A 27956-nucleotide genomic window follows, 5' to 3' on the forward strand; every position below is an offset into this window, starting at 1 on the left:
TTGCATAATGCCCTTACAAGAGTATATTCATTCAACTTACATGCTCATGACCTCCATGTTCTTTTAGATCATCTAGTTAGCATGCAGGATTTAGTTCCGAATGTTGCTCTCATTGACTATCTCAGCAGCAGCCACTCAGATCAATACCCCCATCACTTGTGTCTATGCTGGGACCCCAGTCCTCCTCCTATTCTAGTGTGGCGCTTGCAGGTGGCAGCACTGTAAGATTCTCTCTTTCGAGCTTCCCTCAGCAGTAACATATCAGAATATTTCGACATGAATGCGAACACTGCCACCTCCTGATTGATCGTGTGGGATGCCTTTAATGTGGAGACCAGAGGACATTGCCTGGGTAGCGTCCTGAGTTTCCACATCAGCTTGATTGAGATGTCTCTCAGGTGAAGTGAGCACTGCTCAGATATGAGAAGCAGGCACAATTTCTGCAGAGGAAGCACCTTAAACAAGCACACCGTGAGCACGCTGCGTTGCTGCAGAGACTTTGCTGCCTCAACTATGCCGCCCAATCAGCGGAAACACACTCTGAGGTGAAAAAATCACGAGTGCCACTTGCCTGGCTTGTCCAGCAAGAACAGACACAACATCCCATATTGGCCATACACACAGTCTGGGATTTTCAGACACGCACAGAGGGATATCCATGCTGCATTAAAGTGGCATTACACTTTCCCATACGCATTGGTGTCTTCTGCATCAGCGGAGTCCTTCTTAACTAGTGTGTCCTGCCCGAGTGTTACAGGAAGAGAGGGAGGAGCTTAACAGTGACATCACACTCGTCAATTTTAAGAAGGCTATATATGCGTTCGCCAGGGGCCAGACTCATGGTCCTGACAAGCTACCACCTGAATTCTAGAATGCTTACCCTTCCCCTCTTGACCTATTCTGAAACCTCTATTTGACAAGGCTATGTCAGCGGTCTGTCTTCCACCCTCGCTTCGCGAAATGCTTCTTATATCAGTACAAAAACCTGTTAAGAGATTCTACTGCACTAGAGTCCTATTGACCACTAGTGCTCCTCAATGTAAATTATAAAATACTCGCTAAAATCCTAGCAGATCGTCTAGCCCCCTTGGTCGCACATCTGGTCCACCCCAATCAAAATGGGCTTGTGTCATCCAGAAATACTTCCCTCAACCTATGCAGATTCTTCCACATACTGGAGTATTACCCTGCCATTTGGCATTGAGCAGGTTGTCTGGTGCTAGACTTAGAAAAAGCTTTTGACTCCCTGGAGTGGGCATACCTTGTTTGAGGTGCTTCCTTAATGTGGCCTGGGGACCCAATTCATCCACTTAATTAAACGTCTTTATACTCACACTTCTGCTAGGGTAAAAATGGGCTACCTCATTTCTGACATGGTTCCAGTCCACAGGCGCACCTGCCTGGGATGTCCCCTGTCCCCACTACTCTTTTCTTTAGCAATAGAACCATTAGCTCATATTCTCCGTATGCAGGGACAGCATTGGGGTATACCACTAAGTGACGGACACCACTCAGTGTCACTCCTTGTGGACAATAGGCTACTGTACATTCATGACATCCAGGCATATATAGCACTGACACTCTTTAGATTTGCGGGTGTATCAGGCCTCAAGGTTAACTGGGCTAAATCTTACCTCTTCTCATATACCACTACAGCGATTGATCCTGCTCTTTGAATAAACTTTACCCTGTTATCATGGCAGCCCATTACATTTTGCTACCTGGTGATAAGAGTTTATCATAGCCCTACTGATCTCCTGGATGGCAATCTTACACAGATGGTGATCTCCCTGTGGACTCAAATGACGTTTTCGCGGTTACTACCTCTTGCAGTGGCGGCCACATAGCACTCACAAAAAGGGTGACATTGCCATGCCTACTGATTTTTTTGCTAATCTTCCCCTTTGTGTCACTAAGCCCCTCTTCTGCTGGCTTGAACTATTAACAGGGGATTTTATTTGGCATGCTGTGCGTTGTAGGGTTGCTCTCAATAATCCTTATCATTTGACTGACCATGGAGGCTTCGGAGTACCAAATTTTGGACACTACTATTTAGCCTCTCGGCTACAATGGGTGGCCAGATGGCTATTGGGCTGCCAGCTGGCTGACACTGTGACCACCTCCCCCCATGGGAATTAACAAGACTGCTACACCTTTTCCGTCCTTTTTCAGTATTGCCCCACCCTCCCTGCATGTGGGTCGCATGCCTGGAGAAGTCTTTTCCTTACTTGGTCAGTGATGCCATTTGGTCCTGCGCTCCCGTTGCTCGGAACACCCCGGGTGGGTTGGTCCTTCCATGGAAAAGGGGGGCCCTTGGCATGGCAGGGGACTCCACAGTCTGGGAGATGTCTATCAGGATGACATTCTCATCTCACTGGAGGAACTAATCACAGATGCTGGGCTGCACCCGGGCAAATTTCTGCTATACAATTCCCTGATTTGGGCTATGGGAGCACACTGAGGTGCAATAAAGCATAAACACACAATGCACCTAACGATCCAATATTTGCATGTCATGGGGACGGGCCGCCGTTTAATGAGATGGCTTTCCATCTTTTCACGCACACACGCTGCAGTGCCACTGACTTCACTATGCCACCACTGGGACTTTGAGCTAGACTGCCCTGGCACAGACAAAGTGTGGCAGAACATCCTGGCATACCCTGCCTTGATGTCCCACAATGCTCACAATTACCCTGCCTTGATCCCCACAATCCTTGTCTATATACTTTTATCTTAGTTTTTCGGTTGATATCCTTGAAAAGTTAGTGCATTCCTCCATTAGTGGTGCTTCAACCAGATCATCTTCTCCATAATAAAAAATAACCTTTCGAAAAGCAGTTATGATTATATATATGTATCGATCATCAGATTCCCCACCTTATGAATGACTAAAGGTAAGAAACTTTTTTGTCTTCACCTACATGAAGAATGAGAGTGAACTCTTGAAGGACAAAGCACAATCTCTTCCTTATGGAATATAGTTGGAGGTAGATTTGAGGTTTTATGTATGTTGTTGTATATGCATAGGAACAGTACAATCACCTACTGCTCATAAACACTTTGTTTCACTGATCCAGTGCACCACAAGCTATTGCATTTCGTGATCCTCAGCATATCTGATGCACCAACATTATTTCTGTAAACCAAAATGTTTTACATGGGTGTTGCAGGAGGTGCCACTGAAACTTTCAAGCAGGCTTAATGTTTAGGTGGTCTGGTGAGGTTTACAGAAATCTAGAAGTAGAACTGCAGGTAGATGGTTGCTGTAACGTCTTCTGATAAAATTAGTGTTGATTTCCCTGGGCCTTGAAGAGAGTGGAACTGGTGACCTGTACTCCATCTTTCCTGTGACACTGATCATAATTTTTCTTTGGGAGGACAGGAAGTACCGGATGGACAAAGAGCAGCGTCTGAAGAAGTGGACCCACATCCCAAGTGATAAAATCCTCCCACTGGACACTCATGCACCCAGCCCAATCAGCCTGAAGGTAGGCAGTGGCAGAAGTTTAATTAAGGTGGCCAATGACAAGTCAAAGTCATAGAGCTTGCGAACAGCTTGTGTAAGGCATTAACCTCAGTCAAACATGGGACCCAATGATATGCGCAACCAGTCATGGAAGTTGTACCCCGGTGAAAACCCAGAGGGGCAATCCTTTGGGACTGGATTACACTTTAACCTGTGTGAGTGACATAGTGTTGAGAAGGCAATAGTGGTCCATCGAGTTCGAATCCTTGGCATTAGGACAGGAGCTAATAGGAGGATGTAAAGGGTGAATAGGGATTCCTACATGTAGAATCCCAGAAACCACATATCCTTGTGCAATACAATGGAGAACCTTCTCCCTCCCACAACCTCCAGGTGTTGCTTGATGAAAAGGAATTCAGACACAATGTAAGGAGGAGGATCCCACATCAATAAGCTGCAACAGCAGTCATACTCCTGGCAAAAGACAGAGCTTGGAGCTGCTCACAGTGCATCATAGAGGTCAAGGTCAGATGAGTAGCACTCCCAAAGTCACAAGCCCTGAGCCCTATAAACCTTGGTGCCTATTTCAAAGGAGATCTATGACGTTCAACAGAAGTGAGGAGAAAACGGTTCCTGATCCAAAGGAAATGGAACTGGAAAGCACTGTACAGTGATAGGGAACGGATATGGTATAGGGACTAGACAATACCACCATGCACGAGCGTTAAATCAAAGTTAACATTCCTCACCCCGACAGGCCACCAGCCCCACCCCAATTCCCAACCTGCAAGGGTCCCATGGCAGGAGAAAACCAGGAGGGAGCCCCAGAAAGGAACTGATAAGAACTAGTTGGAAATTGGGTTTCTGGTTGGCAGCGGTATGCATCCTGTCCAACTAGTAACCAGAATCTTAGTCAGGGTAAGTCAGATACACACCATAAATAAACTTGTGCTCCCCACTAGCTTGGCACAGAGAAGCCAGGTTTAACTTAAGAGGCAATGTATAAAGTATTTGTGTAACACTTCAAACAGTAACACAGTGAAAACACCACAAAACGATTTCACTCCAGTTTAGAAAAATAGATTATGATTTTATAAATAAAACAAGAACAAAATCACAAAAACCCAATAAGTAGGTGTCCAGATATGAATCTTTACAGATTTAATGCAAAATAGCACTAAGAAGCAACAAGAGCATAAAGACTTAATTTGTTGCAGTGTACTGGGCTAAAGTCAAGGGTTCTGGCCAACCACAATGGAGCACAGGCCGGATACATGACCCACACAGGCCCTGCTGAACAAACGTACTTAAATCCTGGTTGCAAACAACAAGATGCGGGGTGCAGCCAAGCGATGCGTTGGTGTCGATGATCCGGCAGTCAAGGAGATGTGTTGGTTTTCAACACGCAACAATGGCAATGCTCCGAAGTAAACCACTGCTTCTGTGATGCGTTGGTTCTGAGCCCACTATTCAAGGTTTCGCCACGCAGTCGAAAGGATGCATCCATCATCCTTCTGAGGTGGCTCCGATTCAGCGGTTCCAATATGCTGGTTCTCCGCACAATGCACCAGTGCTGTTTCCCCAATAGCGGCAATGCTTTGATTCTCCAGGCACAGCAGAGCGGATGCCTCAATCCCACTGGAGCAAGCACCTGGGTCCACTTCCAATGAACCTGGAGCAGGAGGGAAGACTTTGATGTCCTGAGTCTTCTAAGACCCCGAAGCTAGTCAGCTAGCCCTTGTAGTCACTCTTGGTCAAGTGATGAAGATCCAGTCAGAGAAAGCAACAGGCAGCATGGCAGCACAGCAAGGCAGCAGTCTTCCAGAGTAGCAGTCCAGTAGAGTGGCAGTCCTTAGCACAGCAGTTCTTCTTCTTGGTAAGTTGGTTTTGGGTCTAGAAGTGTACTGAGTTGGTAGGGTCAAAGGTCCAGTACTTATACCCAGTTGTGCATTTGAAGTGGGGGTGACTTCAAAGAAAGGTTTTGAAGTGCGCAGAAGTCCTTCATCCCAGCTATGGCTCCAGACCCACTACTGGCTTCCAGTTCGGAAACGGATTGCCTTTAAGGCTCTGACCTTGGCTTATAAAGCCCTCCATGCGGTGGGAGCAAAATATCTTCAAAAGAGAATGTCTTTTTATTATCCAACTCGCTCCCTGAGGTCGGAGTCTCTGCTTCTGGCGGTTGTCCCGCGAGTGAAGAAGGCCCGCGTGGGTGGCCGCTCTTTCGGCTTACTTGCACCACAGCTGTGGAACTCCCTGCCGCTTTCTCTGCGGGGAGCAACCAGTTTACTGGCTTTTAGAAAAGATCTTAAGACTTGGCTGTTTACTCAGTAGATCTTTTTTTGTCTGTTTCCAGGTCCTCCTTGTTTTATTTCCCTCTTTTAAACGTGTTATGTTATTATGATGCAGCATTCCTTTACCAAAAAGCGCCGGGATACTCTTTTTGAGTCGCCGTGCGCTATATATAAAAAAAATTAAATAACATAACAGGGAGGTATGCAGCCCTTTGTGTTGGGACAGGACACTGCCCATTAGGGTGTAAGTGAGGCTGTGCTCAGTTCCGCCCCACCCATCAAACCACCTAATGGCCCATTAAGGTCCATCAAGTAACACCTAAGCTCCCATTATGTGTCACTGTATAGAGGAAATGCACAAGGCCCTGCTGTGGCCCACCCAGGACGTGTATGGGAGACAGGCAGCAGACCAACAGAGCTAATAGCATAAAAATGCGAACTTTCTAAAAGTGAAATTTTTAAGTTGTAATAATAAATCCAACGTAGCCATTAAAAAGGATTTATTATTACAAGTCCATAGTTACCAAACTTGACAGATCAACACCTTTCCAATTTGGGACTTAAACTTATTAGATGTAACAAGGAATCTCCAGTGTTAACCTACCAGAAGAGTAGGCCCTGCAATAGTGAAAAATGAATATGGGTGTTTTACACTACCAGGACATGCAAAACTTGAAAGTAAAAAGTACATGTCCTACATTTTAGTTACACAGCATCCTGCCTCATGGACTGCCTAGGGCCTAACATAAGGGTGACTTATATTCAATAAAAGGGAAGTGTAAGACTTGGCAAGGGGTTCTAAATGCAAAGTCGACATGGCAGTGTGTACTGTATACACAGGCTTAGCCGTGGAAGGTCTGAGACATGTTTAAAGGGCTACTTATGTGGGTAGTACAATCACTGCTGCAGGCCCACGAGTAGCATTTAGTGTACAGGCCCAGGGCCATGACAAATGGTGTACATTCAAAAAGCTGTTGTTTCCAGCATTCAGAAAGAAAATGACATCTAGGACAGACTACACTGAGAATCCATCGGAAATTACCTTGAATGAGGAACATTCTCTGGTAAAAATTTCTCCAAAGATTATTTATGTTAAAAATGTGTTCAGGGGTCACGTAAGCAGGAGGGAATTATTCAATATTTATGACTTCAATGAAGATACCTACCATGCAGATCTAGGACCATATGTATGTAACCTTTCCTTTTGGGGCACTCCCACACAAGTGAAAGAATGTACCCCTCCCCCTGCAATTTCTCAAACATGCCTCCGACTTTGCCTTACCAAGTGTTTTAAGCAGTGTTCTGCTGTAATGTACTGTGTGTAGCATTTTTAGTTGCACTAGTACGTAACTGGTTTTCATGGCCACTTCTCTGGGGAATCGTAATGTATCCCTCTACTAATCATCCACATTGTCCCCAATGTCGATGTGCCATTTGTTCCTCATTTAAGTAAGTCTGTTTGCGTGCTGATGATAATTGTTATGTATGTTATTCCCCTTCAAATTTGAATATGATCATTCCCCTTTACACTCTGGAAGAGGAGTTAATTCAATATTTTGCTGGATTCAAACTCCAATCATTTCCAGGGTAGGAAAGGATCGAATAGCAGTTTGTGAATGCCAGTTTCTGGGTGTTCAAAAACGTATGAAGCAAACCAATCCTCAGTCTGCCTACTCTCCATCCTTGGTAGGGGGTATACTATTGAGTAATTCTACATAGTTGTGGTTGAGAATTATACAGTAGTAAAATCGCCCTCTAGAACGTATCCTTTTGCTCATAGTTGTCAGGCATAAATTAAGTTACAGCTATTCACAGCTTTGTGAATCAGGAACTTCAAGATGATCACTTGACAACACAGCCAGCAGCCATGGATGGAAATATGAGAATGGCGAATTTGAATTTGTTTTTTGTATTTCTTTAGCTTGAAGAGGAAAAGAGAAGAGACTCGACTCAGAGGCTCCGTCAAGCAAAATATGACAAAAAGGTAACACAATCTGAATTTCCCTGCTTGAAAGGCAATCTTGCAGTTATGGTTAGGAAATAAAACCAAAGAGAAAACGGAACTTTATAGATCGGTAAACAAACCATAACCAGGTCAGTAAACTATGGATAACTTGCAACTTCGTCAGGCACTGCTTATAACCTAATATCACATATTACACAACTCGTGACATGGTAAATTATATCTTTTTTTTTACATTTTATTTTTTATTGAGGCTTTTGATTACATTCCAAATTTCGCATACAACAAAAGAACAATTCAGGCCTTGGTGTCACTCGTCTCAACATTGCAAGTGACCTATATATCCGTTATACATATTGCAGTACAGTGGATAGATAGTCATACAGCAGAAAACTTCAACATATCTGGGTGAGTCCTTAAAAAATCTGTGAGGGGTGCCCAGTAATCTTTAGGTTTGGAGTTTGCTGGGAGTTCCTCTTCGTATGTTTTCAGAGTATCTTTACAATATACCATATCTTGTATCCAATTCTTACTGCTAGGGCATTTTATACTATCCCAACACATTGATATTCTTCTCTTCGCCAATAGCAACGCTATAGTACACAACTTCGTTTTTAGAGAGCGCAAAAGTGTCACATGGCCCAACAGCCATGTTTGTATTGTACAGTTGATAATAGTTTCTAGCACTCTGCCTAGTATTTCAGTTATTTCCACCCAGTAATCCCTAACTTTGATGCAATTCCATGCTAAATGCATAAAGTCCGTGTTTTCCTCCCCACATCTTCGGCAACATGTATCTGATCTAAGCCCACATTTCTGTAGTTTAATGGGAGTGTGATATGTTTGATGTAACTATTTATAGTGTACCAGTCGTAGGTTGCCAGTAGGGGTGAGCATTTCGGTCAATGCACAGCAGTTATACCAGTCTGCCACTTCTAGCAGTGTCTCCAGCTATGTCTTCTTGTAATAGTTTATATAGTTTTGATAAAAGACGTGCAATATTGGAGTTGGTAATAATCATTTGTAATGCCGTTAATGTCGGCGGCTCATTGTGAAAAACGGGATATAAGTTCTTTACCGCTCCTCGTAGTCAATGTTATGCAAATTTGAATAATAAAGTTTGAATACTGATGTAATTTAAGTCATTAGTATTGATGAACCTGCCGTCTTTATATATATATATATCTCCCATCCTATCTATACCAACTTGTTGTAGCATAGACATTCCATTCCCCTCTTGTGTCACAGATATAGCGGGATGATGTCGCAATGGCAGTGCTGGTGCATATAATGGTAGTTTATGTGCTAGTTTTCCCATTTTCTGCCATGCTGCATTAGTTGTACGTATGGTATTTATTTCATTCTTGGCTATATGTGCACCTGGTATGTCACTATGCTACTAAGTGGGATGGGGTGTGCATCTCCATCTTCTACCGCTACATGTCTCATATAGCGTACCGGGCAGAACCAATAATGCGCGTTATGCACCTGTGCACAGAGATAGAAGAGTAAAACATCCGGCACCACAAAGCCCCCTTTTAGGTAGGGTAGTGTGAGCGTTCTCAGTTCAATACGTGCTTGCTTGCCCGCCCATGTTAACGTGGCTTAACGCTGCCTTGTAAATAAGAGGCAGGCAATGGGTGTTGTGGTGGGCTTTCCACCGCAACACCCATTGATTTTGACGCTGCCCCCTAATTACAAGGGTAGCATAAATAGGAGGCAGCGCCAACATTAGGATCAGGGAAAAACTGATCTTAAACAGGTGAAACGAGGAGAAATGCTTTATTTTTCCTTGTTTTTGCTGTTTCCATGTGTGCTGCCTTGTTTATGTGCAGGAAGGTCTCCCTTAATTTAGCGCCAACGCAGAGAGAAACACAGGTCTGCACCATATTCTAGTAAATATGGTGCAGCCCTGCATTCCTAAAGTGACGAAGCATGTTGTTAGCCTTCTTGGCTTAACAACATGCTTTGCCGCTTTATTGTAAATATGCCCCTGTGTGTCAAAACATGATGAAAGGGCATCAGAGCAAATCCTAAATAATTTAAGAGGAGAAGAGTCAGGGTTAATATCCTCCCATCTGAGTCTGCACTCCTCGTCATGAGGAGTTACCAGCCCACAGGGCAAATTCGTGACAGGGGCCATGTAGTACCCAAAAAGGAAGGTAACTTACAAATAATTATGGTCACTTCTTGTGTCCAAAAGAACCTTGGGGCTGATTCACAGAACTAATCTGAGACAAAAACCTAAACTTACTACTTTTGGTATTCACAGAAGGCATTTAGTAGTAGTAAAGTTGGGATTCTATCTTAAGTTAGGATGTTGTCTTAAGTTAAACTTAAGTTAAACTTACGTTTGTCTTAAGTTTTGGTCTTAAAATCCTAACTTGCGACAAAATCCTAACTTTACTACTACTAAATGCCTTCTGTGAATGTCAAAAGTAGTAAGTTTAGAATTTTGTCTCAGATTAGTTCTGTGAATCGGCCCCCTTATATTTAATAAGAGAAAAGACAAATGCAGCAGAGAAGAAAATAAAATCAATTACAATGAAGGCGCCTCTCCCTATAAACATAGGCGTAATACTCCTAGAGCCAGACTTCATATTACCATCATTCAGAGCAGACATATTATAATCAGTCATCATGGTGTTAAACAACTCACCCTGAGTTGCATGTTCAAAGTGAGTGTCAGGTTCCCTTTGGATAGTCCATGTGCCCACACTTTCAAAAGGGGTGCTATCAAGTCTAGAATAGATTATATCATGGTGAGTGCCGCACATTGGGCTATCGGAATGATTTCAGGGTGGACAACAGGGTAGAGAGTGATCATTTTCCATTGTGCTTAACTGTGACAGAGAGGTTGTTTGAAGCTTGAGCTGTTGCCAATGCGAATAAGCTTTCACAGCTGTTGATTAGTAATATTCGCAGGTCAGTTAAATTGTCCTATATTGTTAATAGAGTTGAGCTCCTGATGGCATTTATAATGCTTTTCACAATGCTCGTATCCCCTTCATTAATGTATGTCCAGTTGATATACCGATAGTGCAAATCCACCACTGTCTGGTTGAGAACTTGAAAGTTTTTCTGACTAAGCCTAAAAAATTGGTCTGACTTCAAGTGCTCCTGGGAGCTTATCTGTCACCCCTTGGTATAATAATGAGGGCTCACTACTAGTGGCAGTCAAGACCAACAATGTGGTACAAATAAGCCAATTTAGGACAAAATACAAAAAGGTATTAAAAACTTCTTCAAAGAGCTGGGATGACGACAATTGGGATGATCTTATTATTGCAGCCAGAACTAAAGATCAGAACACCTTTTGGAGAATACTAGCGCATGGGTGTAAAGGCAGGACTAATACAGATCATTATCTGGATCCAGGCACTTGGTGTAGACACTTTTCTGAATTATATTCTAGGTCCCTCGAGCCTTGCACATATCCAACTGAACCCCCTGAGGCCCCATCTCACCAACAGCTAGAACCAATCCACCACTTTAGTAAAGAAGAGACGAGGGGAGCCATAGATTCCATGAAATCAGGCAAGGCCCCATGACCCGACAGAATACACAGGGACCTTTTAAAGCATGACTTAGAAATATGGGTACCATATGTCAACTTACTAAGCAAAGAAGTGGCTTCAGGTGCGCCTATTCCAGAATCATGGAAGGAGGGCGAAATTGTCCCCATCCACAAGAAGGGCAGCAAGGAAGACCCAGCCAATTATAGATCTATAAGCTTAATTGAGATTCTCTAAAAACTCTACGCAAAGCAGATATTGAATAAATTAACCTACTGGATACAAAATAATTATATTCTCTTATCCATGCCAGGCGGATTTTAGAACTAAGACCAGCATGATCGATCAGGTGTTCAGATTTTCCTGTATAGCCTGGAAATATGCCAAACTAAAGGTCAGCCACTTGTACATTGCTTTCATTGATCTGAAAGCTGCAAGGGGTACCGAAAGAGATCCTGACACAGACAATCAGACTTCACCAAGACAACTATGCAAAGGTGTGATGGGGGCCGGGGGCGAACTTACAGAGGCTATTCCTGTAATGAAGGGTGTGAGACAGAGGTGCGTCTTGGCACCCACACTCTTTTTATTGTATGTTAATGATGTAGTCCAGCACATACAAAACTGCACTCATGATTCACCAAAACTAGGAGGGGCCCCCACATGTGCACTTCTGCTCGCAGATGATACGATCTTGCTGTCTCAGACAGAGGGGGCTACAAAGACTACTTGATAGCTTTAGTAATTACTGCAGACTGAAGGGTTTCGAAATAAATTCCAGCAAGACCAGATATATGACCATTAGACTACATAAAAGTTTCAAGAATGATATAGTGATTGACCAAACACCATTGGAACATGTATCTTATTTGAGCTATCTTGGTGTACCAATCGATTCAAAACTGTAATGGAAACCTCAAATTAATAAGGCAAAGGTAATCTTGCAAAACGCCATGCCATTTGTCAAAAAGCAGCAAGCTACCAAGGCCCAGGCAGTCTCCAGCTCAAGAGGTTTATAGATATAGAGCTCAGACAGCAGCCCTCTACAGGGTGGCACTATGAAGTGGGGAGAATTTGAACTCACTTGTCATCGGAGAAAATAAAATGATCTGGATGTTAATGTGTCTCCCCCAAAATACACCTTTGATCCTACTGTTCCATGATACTGGTATTAAGAGACTGGAACATCTAGCCGTATTAAGACCCCTATTATACTGGATAAGACTTTGGGTTACTGAAGAACTAAACCCCTATAGGCAAGGATTTAATCAGCTGCTGGAACTTTACGGGCCAGCTCTCCTTTCCTTGGTTACGCCATGTGCAAAACTGGTTCCATGAGCTGGGCCTGAGTACTTTCTGGACCTTCCCCTAGTTCACTGACTGTATACTCTAAGAATCACTTAAAGCTCATCTAATGGGAATTTATATTGGATAAAGTCCATCTTGATTATAGAATGGGTAGACTCACTACACAGTTTGTAAGCTTTAAACCATTGCCAAGTTTTGAGCCTTATCGTGAAGAAATCTATCCCCAATTAGCAAAAACCTTTTTCATGAAGTTTTGATGTGACACTCTTCAGATTAACTCAATCATAGCCAAACGGTCGCCTGGTCAAATAGCAGGGAGAGAAACCAAATGCCCTTTATGTGAGTTGGATGCCAAAGAAAATATTGCACACATTTTATTTTTCTGCCTGCAATATGCTGGAGGAAATGGGTAAAACCAATGTGTATGGGTCTGAGGATTAGAACATTTTCAGAGGCCCTAAGTATTTTGAAAACAGAGTTCACTATTGATTGTATTTGTTGTAAGCAGATTTTTGCTTGCCATGAGTCATATGCGAAGGAAGAAAGGATTGAAATAAAAAAAAAAATTGCAAATTACTTTTTATCTTCTATTCGTCCTTTTTATATCGCACAATGATGAACTGCAAAAAATTGTAAATAATTGTGGGTAATTTCATCCAGTGCTATAGGCTAGTGTGCTTTTTATGGTAATTTTAACTGAAACAAGAGCTGCTTTGATTGATGTCTTAAGCATTTTTACTTTATGCGCTATGCACTTTATGACTACCGGAACCAATGCACAAGGCTAGACATCACAGTTATCATAGCGGGCCCTCCTAGAGTTGATTTTCAGATTCTTTCTGAGGTTTTTGCCTTACTGGATTCTGTTTAGCAGGGAGGTACTCATATGTGCTCTATCATAAACAAATGCAATATGCTTGTAACTATTTTTTAATTATTTGCTGCACTGAATTGCGTATTTGTCTATATGGAATTCCCTTATTGTGGAGATGTCCATGGATCCTTGTTTTCCGGTCCAAGGAGGACCTGGCCTGGCAGTTCGTGCTGGACTGTTCCCATGGAGGAGCAGGGTCAAGACTGATTTGTATATGGGCGGATCAAAACTGGAATGGCACAATGAGCAAAAAAACTATGGATTTAGGCCCAGATCTCTGTACTGGGGGTGAATGTTTGACATTGTTCAGCATTCCATTTATCAATTGGTCTTTTTGCATCTCTCAGGGTGACATCAATGTCCTTATAGTGTAGCAGCCGTTCCACTAGCAGTCTCAGCAGGGCACCATGGAGGTGCCTCCTCGTCGGAACCCGTGCTCTTGTCGATAGTGAAGAAGTGCGAGCAGGTGGTAGTAGGAACCTAACTGCAGAACCATGCTTCTAAGGTGGCCACTGCATCTTGTCCGCTGCGTTTTCGGGAAGACCCACCCTCAGAGCAATGTCCAATAGCACTACTATGAAGTCAGTGGGTACCAGTGGCTAGAACCTCCTTGATGAGATTTTGAGCTGCTTGCTGTGCGATATTGTTATAGAGGGATGATATATCCATAGTGACTAATAGATTGCATGGGATGGAAAAGATGATTCTCCATTTGCTTGATTACATTCATGATGTCATGTAGGTAGAAGTTATGCACACAAAAACTTAATAAATACATCAATGTATATGCCATTTTTGTTGGTGCACTTTTTCACACATTGCACTAGCACACTTTCACCAAACACAGAGCGCCTTTACAATGATATTGTGGATTGCACTAGTACTTTAACAAATGTCTGCTATAAAGTAATTATTTGTATTTTTTTAGAGAATCCGACAGAACCAATTTATAACGTATCATATGTTAGTTGTGGCTGTACCAAAGCGCCACACGAGTGAGAAAATCTTGGTTGTTTTTCAGTGAAGAACTTTTTTTCTATTTTTTTCGTGGTATTGTTTTCCAGAAAAAATAAGTGGTGAACATCTAAGGTGTTTCAATTTCTCTTTTGGTTTGCTGTATGAGACGGTTAGGGTACCTAAACTATCTACAGGGGTCGTGAGATTACTTTATCTTATGAAGACCTGTGGTAAATTCAGAGGCATGTGGAAAGCACCACTGTAATTCCTCATTTTCACCTAGCCTGGAAAACACTGAACGCAACACCCAGGATGTCGGCATTTATCGGGTGCGGTACATACTTCAACCACATCTTGCCCACCTGTAATCGTGGCTTTTCACGCCTAGCATATGTTCATGTCCTTTACCTCAGCCCACACCATAAGCAGTCTGATCACTTTATCTTCATCTAGTTCTTTCTCTCCTTTCTGCTGTTCCAAGAATCCCTTCATTTTCTGCTCCTTTCATTGTTCATCTCTTCATATTAATTAGCCTTGTACCCTTCCCAGCACAATCTGGCTTCCATAGCCTCATTTCTGAGGCCTGTGGGCCACATACATAAATTGGGGGACAGCTCTTGACTGAGTTAATTACAAAGTAGACCTGACAGAGGTGCCACCCGCCAAACTATGAAATGTGCGCCGAACCAGCGGACATTTCAAGCATTGACAGGAACCGCCATCACAGCAGTTCCTGCCAACACATTATAACTTTGATGGGCGGCTCCATCAAAGTTACATAAAAAGAATAAATCCCAAAGTGAGATTTTTAGTTTTGAAAATTAAAAAAAAACCATTGTCCTCTTCACAATGGGAGTTGCCGCCCATGGCCAGGTGGGCGTTGAGCACTTTCCCTGCCCCTTACTGCCAGGTTTTTCCTGGCAGTGACGAGCATTAAAAAATGCCTAAATGTCCACCCATCTAACGTTGGCGGTTAGACATACAGCCACACTACAGACAGCCCTTATACCATCAAGGAATTTGACTACGAAGGCGAGAGAGTAGTCTCCGCCTTCGTCAAACTATGTTCCACCCGAATGTGAGTCCTAGCGGGCGGGAAACTCAGTCGCTTTTGCAATGGAGTTCCCTCTCTGCTAAAATATAAATCAAGCCCTGTATTGGGACTGACTCACACAAGGCCTGTACTTTGTGTTTGTAACATGTAGTCATACATCTAATCACATGGAACTATCTTGGCAATAGGTTGAATTAGCAGATGATGCTTCTTTGACCTCACTGACTTTTCTAACTATGAATTTCTTCTAGATTGTTATTTTGAAGGAGCTCAAACACGATGATGGAGACTTCACTGAGAGACAGACGATTGCCTTGAATAAGGTAAGGGAAAACTTAGCGTTTGAGATATTCCAGTACCGTGATCCCAAGTTCTAGTCCAATATCAGAATTCATACCTATGAATGTTACAAGCAGATGTTTCAGTTCAATGTGAAATACTAGGACCTCCTTGATTACCAGTGCCCACTGAATGCTGATGGGGTGGTAATAGCATTCACTGGATCCATATGAGATGTTTGCTTTAATGCATAGTATTTGGATGCTGAAATCAGCAGATCAGTCCGGGTGAAAGTGTGGGCCAAAATGAGGCATTACATCAAGAGATGAGCATGTACTTACCGATACCCCAGTAAATCCTCATTCCTTAGTGGAACCTACAGGTACAACTTGTAATGCAAAAATTCAGTAGCCACAGTGCTTAATTTGTAAGTAAACAAGTGCCATGGCCCAACGATTTTGCTTAGGTTTTCATTCTACCTCATGCCTCTTTCTACCCACACACCCAACATCTCTTGTCTTGTTAGATCACTCTTTCTGGTTCCTTTTCATCCCTCTTTTTGATGATGATTTTGGAATGCATTTTCTTGGCTTTATAGAAATGATGCAGATCAAAACAAGAATCAAGGCACAGTGCAGGAGTCGCAAGACTGAAACCTGCTTAATAGTTCATTGCTGATCAGAGACATAATCCAATGAAGACATAATGAGTTAGAAATTAAGTCAAAACTAAGCCTCTGATGTCTTACATACCTGGGCAACAGAGTAGCAGGTATCTTTGGTATAATGTGGAATGCTTTCACTTTCAAATTATGCTTGAGACATTTGCAAAATTTGTAAATTTTGAACTACTCAAAATGTATGCAATTTCACAGTATGCCCTTTTACGTCGTTTTTTCGCCCTCTGAAGACCGGCTCTAGCGGAAAATGTCCCACCGAGAGATATTTTCTGTTCTACCCACTCAACGACTGGTATCTGCAGTTTCTTTTCTGTGCAAGGTATGCCTTTGCTGGAAACCTTCTTGTAATACACAGGCAAACCATCTTCTTGCCATTCCTGTAATTATGCACACATCTCCTTTTATAATCAAAAAGTCACCGTATTTCAAGGATATTTGGCCATTCTTTGTGGCAGATTCAACTCCCAGAAGTGTGCTGTAACTGACCACCTAGAACCCAGATAACCATGGACCTAGAACCCAGATGGCCATGGAATTATTCTGTGTTTTCGCTGTGATCAGATTCATCGAGCGATATTCATCCTTTAATGTAAGGCAAAGGAATGAGCACATTTCATAGCTATGTTTAACACAGGAAGAAGGAGTCATAGAACAATTACTTGTTATTTATGTAGCATTCACTACTACTGCCCTTCTGGCAGTCACAGAGGCAGCCAGAGCTATAATGGACCGAGGTGGAAAAACTGCTATTATACTTCTGGACCTCAGTGCCGCGTTCGACACTGTTAACCATGCCACACTATTACATCGTTTGAAGGGTATGGGGGTGTCGGGCGCGGCCCTGATGTGGCTGACCTCTTTTTTAGAGGAACGCTTTTTTCAGGTATTTGAAGGCGAGGTGGCATCATCAAAACATCCGCTCAGCTGTGGGGTTCCACAGGGCTCCTCCCTGAGCCCCACATTATTCAATGTCTATATGCAGCCTCTAGAGAAGATAGTCCTCCCTTTTGGTGTGCGAATTGTCACCTACGCAGACGATACCCAACTTGTGGTCTCTTTGGACCACGAGGAGGGCTCGTCTAACACCTTGGGCCCGTGTCTAGAGGCTGTTGCTGGGTGGATGCAACTCTCCCACCTCAAACTCAACGGGGAGAAGACTGAGATTATGTTACTAGGTAACTCTTCTCCTACCTCCCTGGTATCTAACTGGCCTTCGTGTCTCGGCACTCCCCCTCCTCCTAAATACCAGATAAAGAGCTTAGGAATCTGGCTGGATAGAGCGCTGGATTTCTCGGTCCAAGCCACTAAAACTGCCTCCGTATGTGTGCGGCTAATGAAAATGCTCCGGAAAGTGCTCCCCTTACTTCCATTCCAGGCGAGAAGGGTCATGGTACAGGCCCTGATACTCTCTCGCCTGGATTATGGAAATGTTTTATATCTAGGGGACCCGGCAACAGTGAAAAAAAAACTCCAAGTCACTCAAAATTGTGCCGCACGTCTATTGTTTAACATCCCTCGCTGGCAGTCAGCGAGGACTGCCCTAAAAGAGCTTCACTCGCTCCCAGTAGCTGCCAGAACACTATTTAAGGCCATGTGCATTCTGCACAAATCTTTTCATCGAACCGGCCCGGCAGTGCTGTACCCCTTAGTGTTGCCTTGTGTGCCGCCTAGAACCCTTCGTTCGGCTTCACTGCATTTAGCAACCAAGGCAAAAATTAAGAAAGCCCGTTGGGGTGGCCGCTTCTTTATTCACTCAGTGGCGAAGGCATGGAACTCCTTGCCTTTATCCCTCAGACAAAACAACAATTTGATGTCATTTAGGAGAGATTTAAAAACTCACCTGTTTTCAAAAGCGTACTAATTTCACCCTGTAGCCGGACATAGTAATCAGTCTATAGCGCTGCGAGGCCCCCGGGTGGTTATGCGCTATATAAGTGGAATTTTTCATTTCATTTCATTTCATTTCACAGATTTGCTGTTTCATATTGCTGTAAGTAACAAGTGCTGCTATGGCAATGCATGCTGTGGACTATAAACTAAGGGGAAGAGAATGGGTTTAAGTCTAATTTCTGGTCATGAGGGACAATAAGACCTTGGAAAGTGTGGTGAGGGGCATACAGTTTGAGAAGGAGCAAATGGTATAGGTTCTGTATGGCCATGAAAGGCAGATTGAAACGCATCTTAATGTCTTACTATGGACTTTTCTACAAAGGTTTGAGAATGGCAGGAGTAAACCATGGCAGTGTAACTTCATTTGTCTACACCTTACTACAGTTTATTAGGGGATATCTCACAAATGTAGTGCATATAGGTGTATATATCCGCATCATCGTTCTAAATACCCGCTACTAGGGCATTCTTAACTTGCATAGAATTATAAAATGTGCACATGAACTTACTTGTAACTTTGCAGCTCCTATATAGTTACAATAACGTTCCCCAACTTTACCCCCACCTTGTTCTCCCAACCAGGTGTGTCATATTAGTCACCTATCTATCTAGCCGATTTAAAGGCATTTCACTCCTAATTTGTGAGTCTCTGGAATACACTCAGTAGTCTTCTTCAGACCCAAAGGAGGTTTGTCTATCATGGAGTCATTGCTTACGTTAAGTCTGATACAGGAGAATCAGTCAACTTCATCATGGATCTCTCCCTCCTGGTCTCTCCCTCCCATGGTTTCGGGGTTCTTTAACAAGTCCAGCAACGCTGTCCATGCTCTTGCTGTCTCCAGCGACTTCTCACTTTCCGTCTAGCTATTTGCAATTGAACCGAACTTTTGCACTCAGCCCATTTTATGAACTCCTTTTTCCACCTAAGCAAGCTAGGGCCATCCCTCGATTTCCAGTGACTCGTGATATCTCTTTTAGCCAAGCTAGCCCAAGGTCTTGGAACCTACTTGTTATTTTGATCTTAACAGTATGGGGAACGAATGTAGGAGGCAGTAATCAGGAGTATTTACTATCTCTTTTTCAGTCATTACTGCCATTATCGTGGTTATCTCCTCCCAGAATTCCCTTATGCTCGGACAGCTCCAGAACATATGTAAGAATTCAGTCCCTATTTTATGGCAGCGCGGGCATGCTGCTGTTTGCGTATTGAAATATTTATTAATCTTACCTTGCGTAAGGTAGGCCCTGTGCAGCACGTATAAGTTTACCAATTGAAACCTTGCATTTCTGGTACTTTTCCATGCTCTTTCCATCAGTGTCCCCAATCCTTGTCTGCTATGGGTTTGTCCAGATCTGCTCCCCACTCTCTATGTACCTCAGTCAGGGGAGGGAGCTTTGTATATGTGATTCGCCTATACATACATGTGACCGCCTTAAGGTCCCCGCCGCAGAGACCATACACTGGCATCCTGTCGAGGTCCCTGGCTCAGTGAGTCCCTCCCTCCAATGTTTCCTCATGGCTGTCATAAGGGCTGTGTGTAACAGAAAGTCTTCTCCCGGTATATCATAGCATTTCCTGAGATCGTTAAATGGGATCAAAGTGCTCTCTTCCTAGAGATCTTCCATTGTAGATATTCCCAGGTTTGCCCAAGCTCCTACTCTACGCCAGGCACCTCAGTGAAGGAGTGATTCACATATAATCAACGGGATTTCCTGTGCATAGGGATGTGTAATCTTGGCCCATCTCAGGCTCTTTTTCCAACATTTAAGTGATGTCCTTAGGTCTGTAGAGAGGTCCTGGTCTCGGCAAGGAAGTCTCAGAATTATTCTCGTCAAAAGTCGCAAGCTTGGGGTTTCTCCCCTCTGCTCTTCTGGCCCCCTAAGTTTTTCCACCACCCATTTCGTGAGCCATTGCAATTGTGCTGCTATGCAATAGTTTTCAAAATCAGGAGCTGCTAACCCTTCCTCTGGTCTCGGCCTCATAAGGGTATTGAGTGCTACCATCTACCGGGTCCCCAAATGAATGTCGTCACGAGCCATTTTAGTTGGTTGAACATTCACGTTGGGATCCAAACCGGCAGTACTGCATATTAATACAGTGGCTTTGGGAGCGTCACCATCTTTAGGAGGGCAACTCTACCCACCACCGATAGAGGCAGGGTCCCCGAAAAGTCAAAGCTGTTCTTAACTCCAATTAGGGCCCTTCCTACATCCCCTTCCAATAAGTCACCGGGAGGGTGATAGATTTGGGTGCTGTGACAGTTGCGGGAGGAATAGGCAGCACACTAATTTTAGTCTTTAAGGGTTTTATTTTGAGATATAGCGAGTCTGAGCTTTTCTTCCTGTTGGTGGGGGTTCCTCGTGGCGAGCGGCTTCTTGCAGTCTTTCGGACCCCGGATTCAGTAGACGCAGCCCTGTGTCCTCGGTCAGGTTTCCGCCGAGGTGACTCTCCTTCAGCTTCCGTCTTGCCTCTCAAACAAAACAAAGAGAAGACAAACGGCGTATCAGTTGTCGGATTGTTTATATATTAGTTCCTACGGGTAAGGGAGTGAGGATCCAGCTAACAGTGCAGCCCCCTGAACTAATGCCGTAGTGAGTTGGGTTTTGTGCTCAGGGAAAAGGGTATACCAGGAAGCGTGAGTATTTCCCGGGCTTTAATCGTTAGCTGCTGTCTTACGAGAAACCCAGCCCCATAATCTCTCACGTACCTGGCTGAGCCATACACCTCCCGCGGGTGTATGGCTGGGCGGCTCGTGGTGTCGGTGGCCTCCTGGCTTCTCTGGCTCCGCGTTCTCCTCCGCGACTCCCCGTCTTCTTTCCTCGTATTCTGTGCTCTCCTGCTCCGTTCTACGTTTGTCTTCCTCTCCACTCTGTTCTCTCCTGGTGAAAAGACACACCCCTGACTCCTCGTTTCCGGCATAAGACGTCTCCGCGTCCTGACGAGACTCCTCCCAGTCATAGGTCCATTCTGAATTAAAGGGCCACTGTTCTTCCTGCGTGTCTATTTCAGTTTCGACATTCTGTGGGAAGTACAATGAGTGAGAGGTAGTAGTAGACAAGTGTCCTTTTGTATTTTGTATACAGTCTCGCACTTGTGACAACCCCATATTGTTACAGGTGCCTAGGTATGTCAAGCAGTGGGATTCCCACCGCACTCCCTCCGTTTCTAGTGGGCCAGCCCTATCCGCTCTGACTGGAAAGAGAGACGACTATGCCTTGTTCACTTTTAGGCCCGCTACTTGCCCCAGATCATGAGGAAGTTATTTTGCCCCTCTGAGTGCTCCTCCCACATCTGCCAGGAATTACAGCAGGTCATCCGCATATAGTGCAATATGATGAATCTGGCCGGCTTCCTCTAACTGCTGAAAATATTGACCCGTACAGGCTCTGGCTGCCAGCGGCTCCATGGCCAAGGCAAACAGTAGGGGCAACAGAGGGCATCCTTGTCGCGTACCTCGCTCTATTCTACAACTCCAAGAGATCAGTCTACCCATCATGACCCAGGCAGTAGAATCTGCATATAACTGAGCCATCCACTTAATGAATGCAAGACCTAATCCAAATCTCTTCATCACCTCGAACAGGTAAGCGCATTCAAGACTATCAAAGGCCTTTTCAATGTCTACTGCAAAGATGGTCTCATCATCCTCACAGTTGGATCTCGCCTCTTAGATCCAAAGAAGCCGCCTAATGTTTAACGCAGTGTTTCTGTTGGGAATGAAGCCCGCCTGGTCCTGGTGAATTAATGTTGTCATATGATGGAGAAGACGGGTCGCCAGTATCCGGCTCAGAATTTTATAGTCTAGATTAAGCATAGACAATAGCTGGTAGGCTGCCGTGTCCCATGCTGGTTTTCCTGGTTTCAATAATGGAATAATTACCACCTCTCTCATTGTACAGGGAAGGTGTCCCTCCTGCACTGCCTGATTGTACAGTTCTACCGGTTTAGGAGCAAGTTGTCAGCATAGGATGAGTAAAACACCACCGGGAGTCAATCTGTACCTGGCATCTTATTTCTGGCCAAATTCTTTATGGCTCCCCTCACCTCATTCAGCTCTATGTCACCCCCCAGATCCTTTGCTATTTATTCTGACACCACCGGGAGTTCTACAGCATTTAAAAAATCGGCCAAGTCTTCAAGTGTTGGGGTCTGCTTGCTCCTACATAAATTCATATAGAATTCAAAGAATCCATTGTTAATGTCTTGCTGGCAGTAAAATGTTTCTTCTCCTCGTCCCTTTAGTTCTAGTATCACCGACCCCCTCTTCGCCGGATTGGCCAGCCAGGCCAGCAGGGCTCCAGATTTGTCCCTTTCAGAATGGGCCCTAGTTATATAGTTTTTAGAGTCAAAACAGCAGAGCTGTTCAACTTGTTCAACCACCGCCTCCCTAGCTGCCTGTAGTTCCTCTTGTTTCTCTCTCCTTTCTGGCCTTTCCCTCTCCAATTCTTGAAATCTCTGCTCTGCAGTTATTGTGTCTTGTAGCAAGGTCCTGCGTGCCCTCACTGACTCTGAGATACACCGCCCTCGAATAACCAACTTAAATGCATCCCACTCGATTAATTTAGATGACGCTGTGTTGGAATTTTCTGCAATATATTGCCTAATAGCAGTACCCACTGTTGTTCTGGAGACCTGATCCTCCAATGCTTCTGGTTTCAATTGCCAAGTCAGGATTTTAGGCCTCTCACGGGACCAAGTTATTCCCAGTAATACTGGGTTATGATCTGAGATTGTTCTAGTGAGGTATTCGCTAGTTTGTACACTTTCGTGAATGTCTCGGGAACATAATATAGAATTCAGTCTAATATGGAGTTTGTGTAATTCAGAAACGAAGGAATAGTCCCTATCCCCAGGATGCTGCGCCCTCCAGGAGTCCACCATCCCCACTTCAGTTGCCAGTTAAGGTGCGCTTCCACTATTTTGTGTGTAGAAGCATCTGGGAGTGGCGGATGTGATCGGTCCAACTCAATATCAGTGACACAGTTAAAATCCCCTCCTAAAATTACCAGGCCTGTCAGTACGGTGGCTGAGGTTCTGGAGAGCTGGCCAGGAATGCAGGCTGCTCCGTATTAGGCCTATAGAGGCTGCCCATGGCGCTGTCTCTGCCATTCAGTTTACATGAGACTAAAATGTACCAGCCCTTTGGGTCAATCATTTGGCTCGTACATTGGAAGGACACCCCTGCTATCACCCAAATCAGGACCCAAGTGCAAAACCTGAATAATTAGGATAAAACACCTGTCCTCTCCATCTGTGCTGATGTGCAGCTCCCTCTTTTGCTATAACGTGAGTTTCTTGGAGTAACACAATCTGTACTCCCCTCCTTACTAGGTAAGCTTGTATCCTATGTCGTCTCGACAATGTATGCATCCCCCGTACATTTCAAGAAATACATTTAAGATCTATGGGGGGTACCATTGTATTAATTGCAACATCTGGCCTGTGGTATCCCTATCTATGACACGCCTGGCACCAAGAAACAAACCCCTAGGTAGAACAATAAGAAAACACCAACTCCCCTTCCCCAGGACAGGTCCAAACAAACGAGTTCCCATCCAACCTCGGAGTAATCTCCAAAACAATGTCCTCTTCTGGTGGTGGGGTTGTGTAGCGTACTCTGCAGACCTCAGAATTCCACCAAGCCATACCCGGGAAAACATTGCCCGGAACTCAATGGCAATTTTAAAGATCCGGCCCCTAGGAGTTCCGACCCATCCCTCCATCCCTTTCGACCTCAGGCCCATCAGTAGTATCATTAATCATTCATTTAATCCATTCGATCTGTCCTATTTAAGCAATATCATCTGCTGTTTGAGGTGTGACCTTTGATAAATCCTCATCTGAGTTTTCGTTAGAACTAATAGCTAACGATCCATCTGACTTATCCTCATCTTGTCCAGTTTTGCTCGAACCAGGACTGGAGTCCTGTCTGATAAGTTCCGCCATCACTTGCAGCGCCTTGCGCCACTCAGACCTGGCCTCTCTAGAGGATGGAGCACGTGTGGTAGTCTTACTACTCTCTGTGAGCTGTTCCGGGTGTTCCGGTGAGGTAGCCCCTCCATTCTGGCCTCGCCGAGTTTCCAGCCATTCCAATGGTTCCTGCGGTGTGTTAAATACTGTGTCCCGCTTGGTCTGGCACTCGCAATCGAGCCGGAAAGAGCATTGCGTAGGGAATCTGAAGTTGCCTCAGTTTCTTTTTAACAGCTAAGAGTGAGGCCTTTGACGCTGTACGTGTCTTATAAAGTCTGGAAAAATCATGATTTTACTGTTGTCTATCTGCAGCTCTTGTTTTTGACAAGCCCTAAATAGTACATGGTCACAACCTCGAAAATGAAGTAGTCTCGCCACTATGGGCCGGGGAGGTGCTCCTGGTCGAGGCGGTCTGGCCGGATCTCTGTGGGCACGCTCTAGCGCGTAGAAGGGAGAGAGACCTTCTGGTGCTACTTCTGTTTTGATCCAGACTTCAAGGAAGCTCACCATGTCCGTGCCCTCCACTTGTTCTGGCATTCCTATTATCCTTTTTTTTTTTTTACTTTTTTTTTTCAAATTTGCAAAGTACAAAATAAAGAACACCCCACCCCCCCAAAGGCATTGTTAAAAACATTTGTATACAGATCAACAGACTCATTATGGCACATCACGGATTAGGACAACATCTGGAAACACGTAAGTTTATGTGGTACAACAGAATAACAATCAGTGAACAACTGACATCGTGAGGAAAACAGGCCAGGCCCAACTCCGTGCACTGTGCAAGTAACCCCTCAGTGGACTCCTCCCCTCTCCCCCTCAGACTCCGATTCATGTGCTGAAAATAATTCGCCACTAGTCCCCTCAGAGTCACTGTGTGACGAGTGCCCTTCCGTAGCTAATCCTGTCATACACATGGCACGCCACGCCAGCAGGTCTTCTTGCAATTTTTCATCTTTCCTAGTGTTCTGCATGTGTGTTTCCTCTGCGAGTGTTCATTCCCTCACATCCTTAAGCCATGTGTCTGGCATTCCTATTATCCTTATGTTATTTCTGCATGACCTTCCTTGACTGTCTTCTGCCCGCACATCAAGCTCTTTGACTCGGGCCTCGACCGTGCTAAGTGACTTTTGGAGCATCACTACCTTTTCAGGAAGATTAAATTGATTTTCGCCTCTAGGGCTTCTCTGGATTCCGTAATAGCTTGCATAATGTCCACTAGAGTGGGGGTCATGGCGACTATCTCTTTGTAATACTTTATTCGATAAAAATTTATCATAAGAGTAGGAACATTTTCGCTCATAAAACAAACCATGCCATAAAATTCATATGTCCAAATTACAACAAATAAATACAATAAAAAGACTTATATACAATAAAAAGAAAAACCCAGAGGGCCTAAAGTGCTGCGGCAAAGTAATCATGTACAACTAATCTGGTTGAACTACAGTTGTCTAGTTCATTTTATTCTTTAACAGCTTTGTACGTATCTGCCAGGCCTTTCCCAGGTACTGTGCAACCCCACATACGATAGTCAAAGATGATGTGTCTGTTGTAAGGATGCGTAGAGCCATCTTATGTTGTCTGACTCCCAACTCTTTACATACTGGTTTCAGCCATCTTCTTCTAGCCCCCCTATAAGCTTTACAGGCAAAAAAAAGTGTGATAAAGACTCGCTAGGGCATGAACAACCAGGACAGGTAGCTTGATGGGACCGAGGCTTTTTCCAACTCTCAGTAAATTCATTTGGTGGGAGTGTCCCGGGCCTCAACTTTAAAAAGAGCGATCTATCTCTTGGGATTTGAATAAAATTTAAAAAGGGTTCAAGCTTCCCAAGAGGTTTGTGCTCTAGAAATTGATCAGTTAGAGTCCCCCACTTAGAGCAGTGTAATTCCTCAGCCTTCGCCCACTCCCAATAGATTTTCTTAACAGTTTGTTTGGATGGGGGAGATTGGGACACCCAGAAGTCGCCCATCCCCAGGTTTATGACCAACTGTCTCAATTTGTTCAGCCACACGATTTTCTTTGAGCCGTTCAAATTGATAAGTTCATCAAACACTGCTGCATAGTTTGCCAATTCGGGTGTCCTTCTCAGGCGTACCCAAAATAGCGAAGGCGAACTATGTCATTAATTGAGCATCTATCTCTTTCCCCGATTCCACTCAATCTTCTTACTCATCTATTTGGTTTCCTGCGCCCCGGGTGCTGAGGGCATTAAAACCACTCCCATTCAGCGGTTTCCCCATCTCTACCTGTGTACTTCCACCTTCGGATCGTTGTAGGGTTCTATTCATGTGACCCACTGGTAGATACTGGGCGTGCTTTTTTCTTGGATGAGGGGATCTTCCCCAGGTCATATTCTAAGTGCTGTTCCGACCAACTGCACAGATTGATTGCTGGTTTGGCCAGGACTTGTGCACTCCAGGGACCTAGGACGTAATGACTATTGTGTCAGTCGGGTGCACTCGTTCTCCCATTATACGCTGTGGTGCAGAGCAGGCAAATCGCCCAGTCCCCTGTAGATTTCTTCTCGTCGTCTTTCCAGGAATCGCCAGCGTATGTTGATCTCACCTTAGTTGATCAGGGACACTATCTCTCAGGGATTGCAGGTAGCCCTGTAGGCAATTTCCTTTCACCGTGGCAATGTTATCTTCCTCTGAATATTGGGCCGATACAGTCATCTAGGATGCCTGTGCAACTGGGGAGACGAGGGCCCCTCTCCCAGTGCCCCCTCTCCCGCAGTTCAGCACCCACCGCCTTCTTGCGTCACTTGGCCTGCAGTGCTGGAATATAGGCCTAGGCAATCTCCACCTATTTTTTGCTCCCTAGTACTGCCCTGCTTCACTCACTCCTCCGGGGATTTGGTCACTCTTCAGCCAGTTTCCCACACATGTGTACTTTCTTCTAAAATGGCGACGCAAGGGGAAGCCCTTCTCCGTCCTTCGAGCGCTCCGTTTCTGTGTTGCTTTTTGCTTGTGACCCCTGCTAGTGGAGTTATGCCTTCCTTGCTCAGGTCGCTCATTACCGGGCAGTGGCAGAGACAGTAGAGCCAGCAGGCCTCCGATGAAAATTCTCACAGCGCTCGCCCAGGGATTTCCACTCTCCGGTGAGCGATGTCGCCGATACGGGCCTCTCTGTCACTCGGCCGTGTCCACCGTTCCCGACTTCATCTCACCATGATGCGCTCGGTGGCTTTGACAGCTTCTCTGCTGTCAGCTTACTTGGCGCGTTGTCTCTGCTCTTGACCCCTCCATTATCAGTCACAGCTAAATGTTCCTGGCCTCTGCCTGCATACACCACTGCTGCGCTGCAGAGGGTTAATTTCTCCGCCCATCATCAGCCGCCATCTTGCGCTTCACAGGGCCTCTCGCTGCCAGTTCAGATTCTATTGATCCATCACAGCAAATTGGTCTGCCGTGCTGCGGTAGTTGGAGAGGCACCCTTCTGGGTCAGTCGTTCAATGGCCACAAAGTGGATGCGCCTGGGGCTCAGGATAGTTGTTTATCGGGGTATGCCGGCCGGATCTCGGCAGTTCGCATCCTCTCACATTGGCTCCAGGCCACGCCCCCCTGTGGGCAGACTATATTGTAGGATTTAAGAAGGTCTATCCACAAGTGCATGAATGATTCCCTGTTCTATTTTAAGGCGTGATCTTTGGATGATGTGCCAAGCATAAAGGAGTGTCTCAGTGTCATCAAAACAGATT

General features: G+C 44.7%; 1 protein-coding gene across 1 annotated transcript in view; it reads left to right on the top strand.

Annotated features, from left to right (window-relative positions):
• Positions 1 to 27956, top strand: part of LOC144765655 (guanylyl cyclase C-like) — a 577462-nt gene that overhangs the window by 286958 nt on the left and 262548 nt on the right. The window contains exons 12-14 of the mRNA XM_078650332.1: positions 3386 to 3491; positions 7682 to 7744; positions 15683 to 15754. Of these exons, the coding sequence (XP_078506458.1) occupies positions 3386 to 3491; positions 7682 to 7744; positions 15683 to 15754 (241 nt within the window). The remainder of the gene's footprint in view (positions 1 to 3385; positions 3492 to 7681; positions 7745 to 15682; positions 15755 to 27956) is intronic.

This window comes from Lissotriton helveticus, chromosome 1_1, assembly GCF_964261635.1.
Source record: "Lissotriton helveticus chromosome 1_1, aLisHel1.1, whole genome shotgun sequence".
NCBI classification, from domain to species: Eukaryota; Metazoa; Chordata; class Amphibia; order Caudata; family Salamandridae; genus Lissotriton; species Lissotriton helveticus.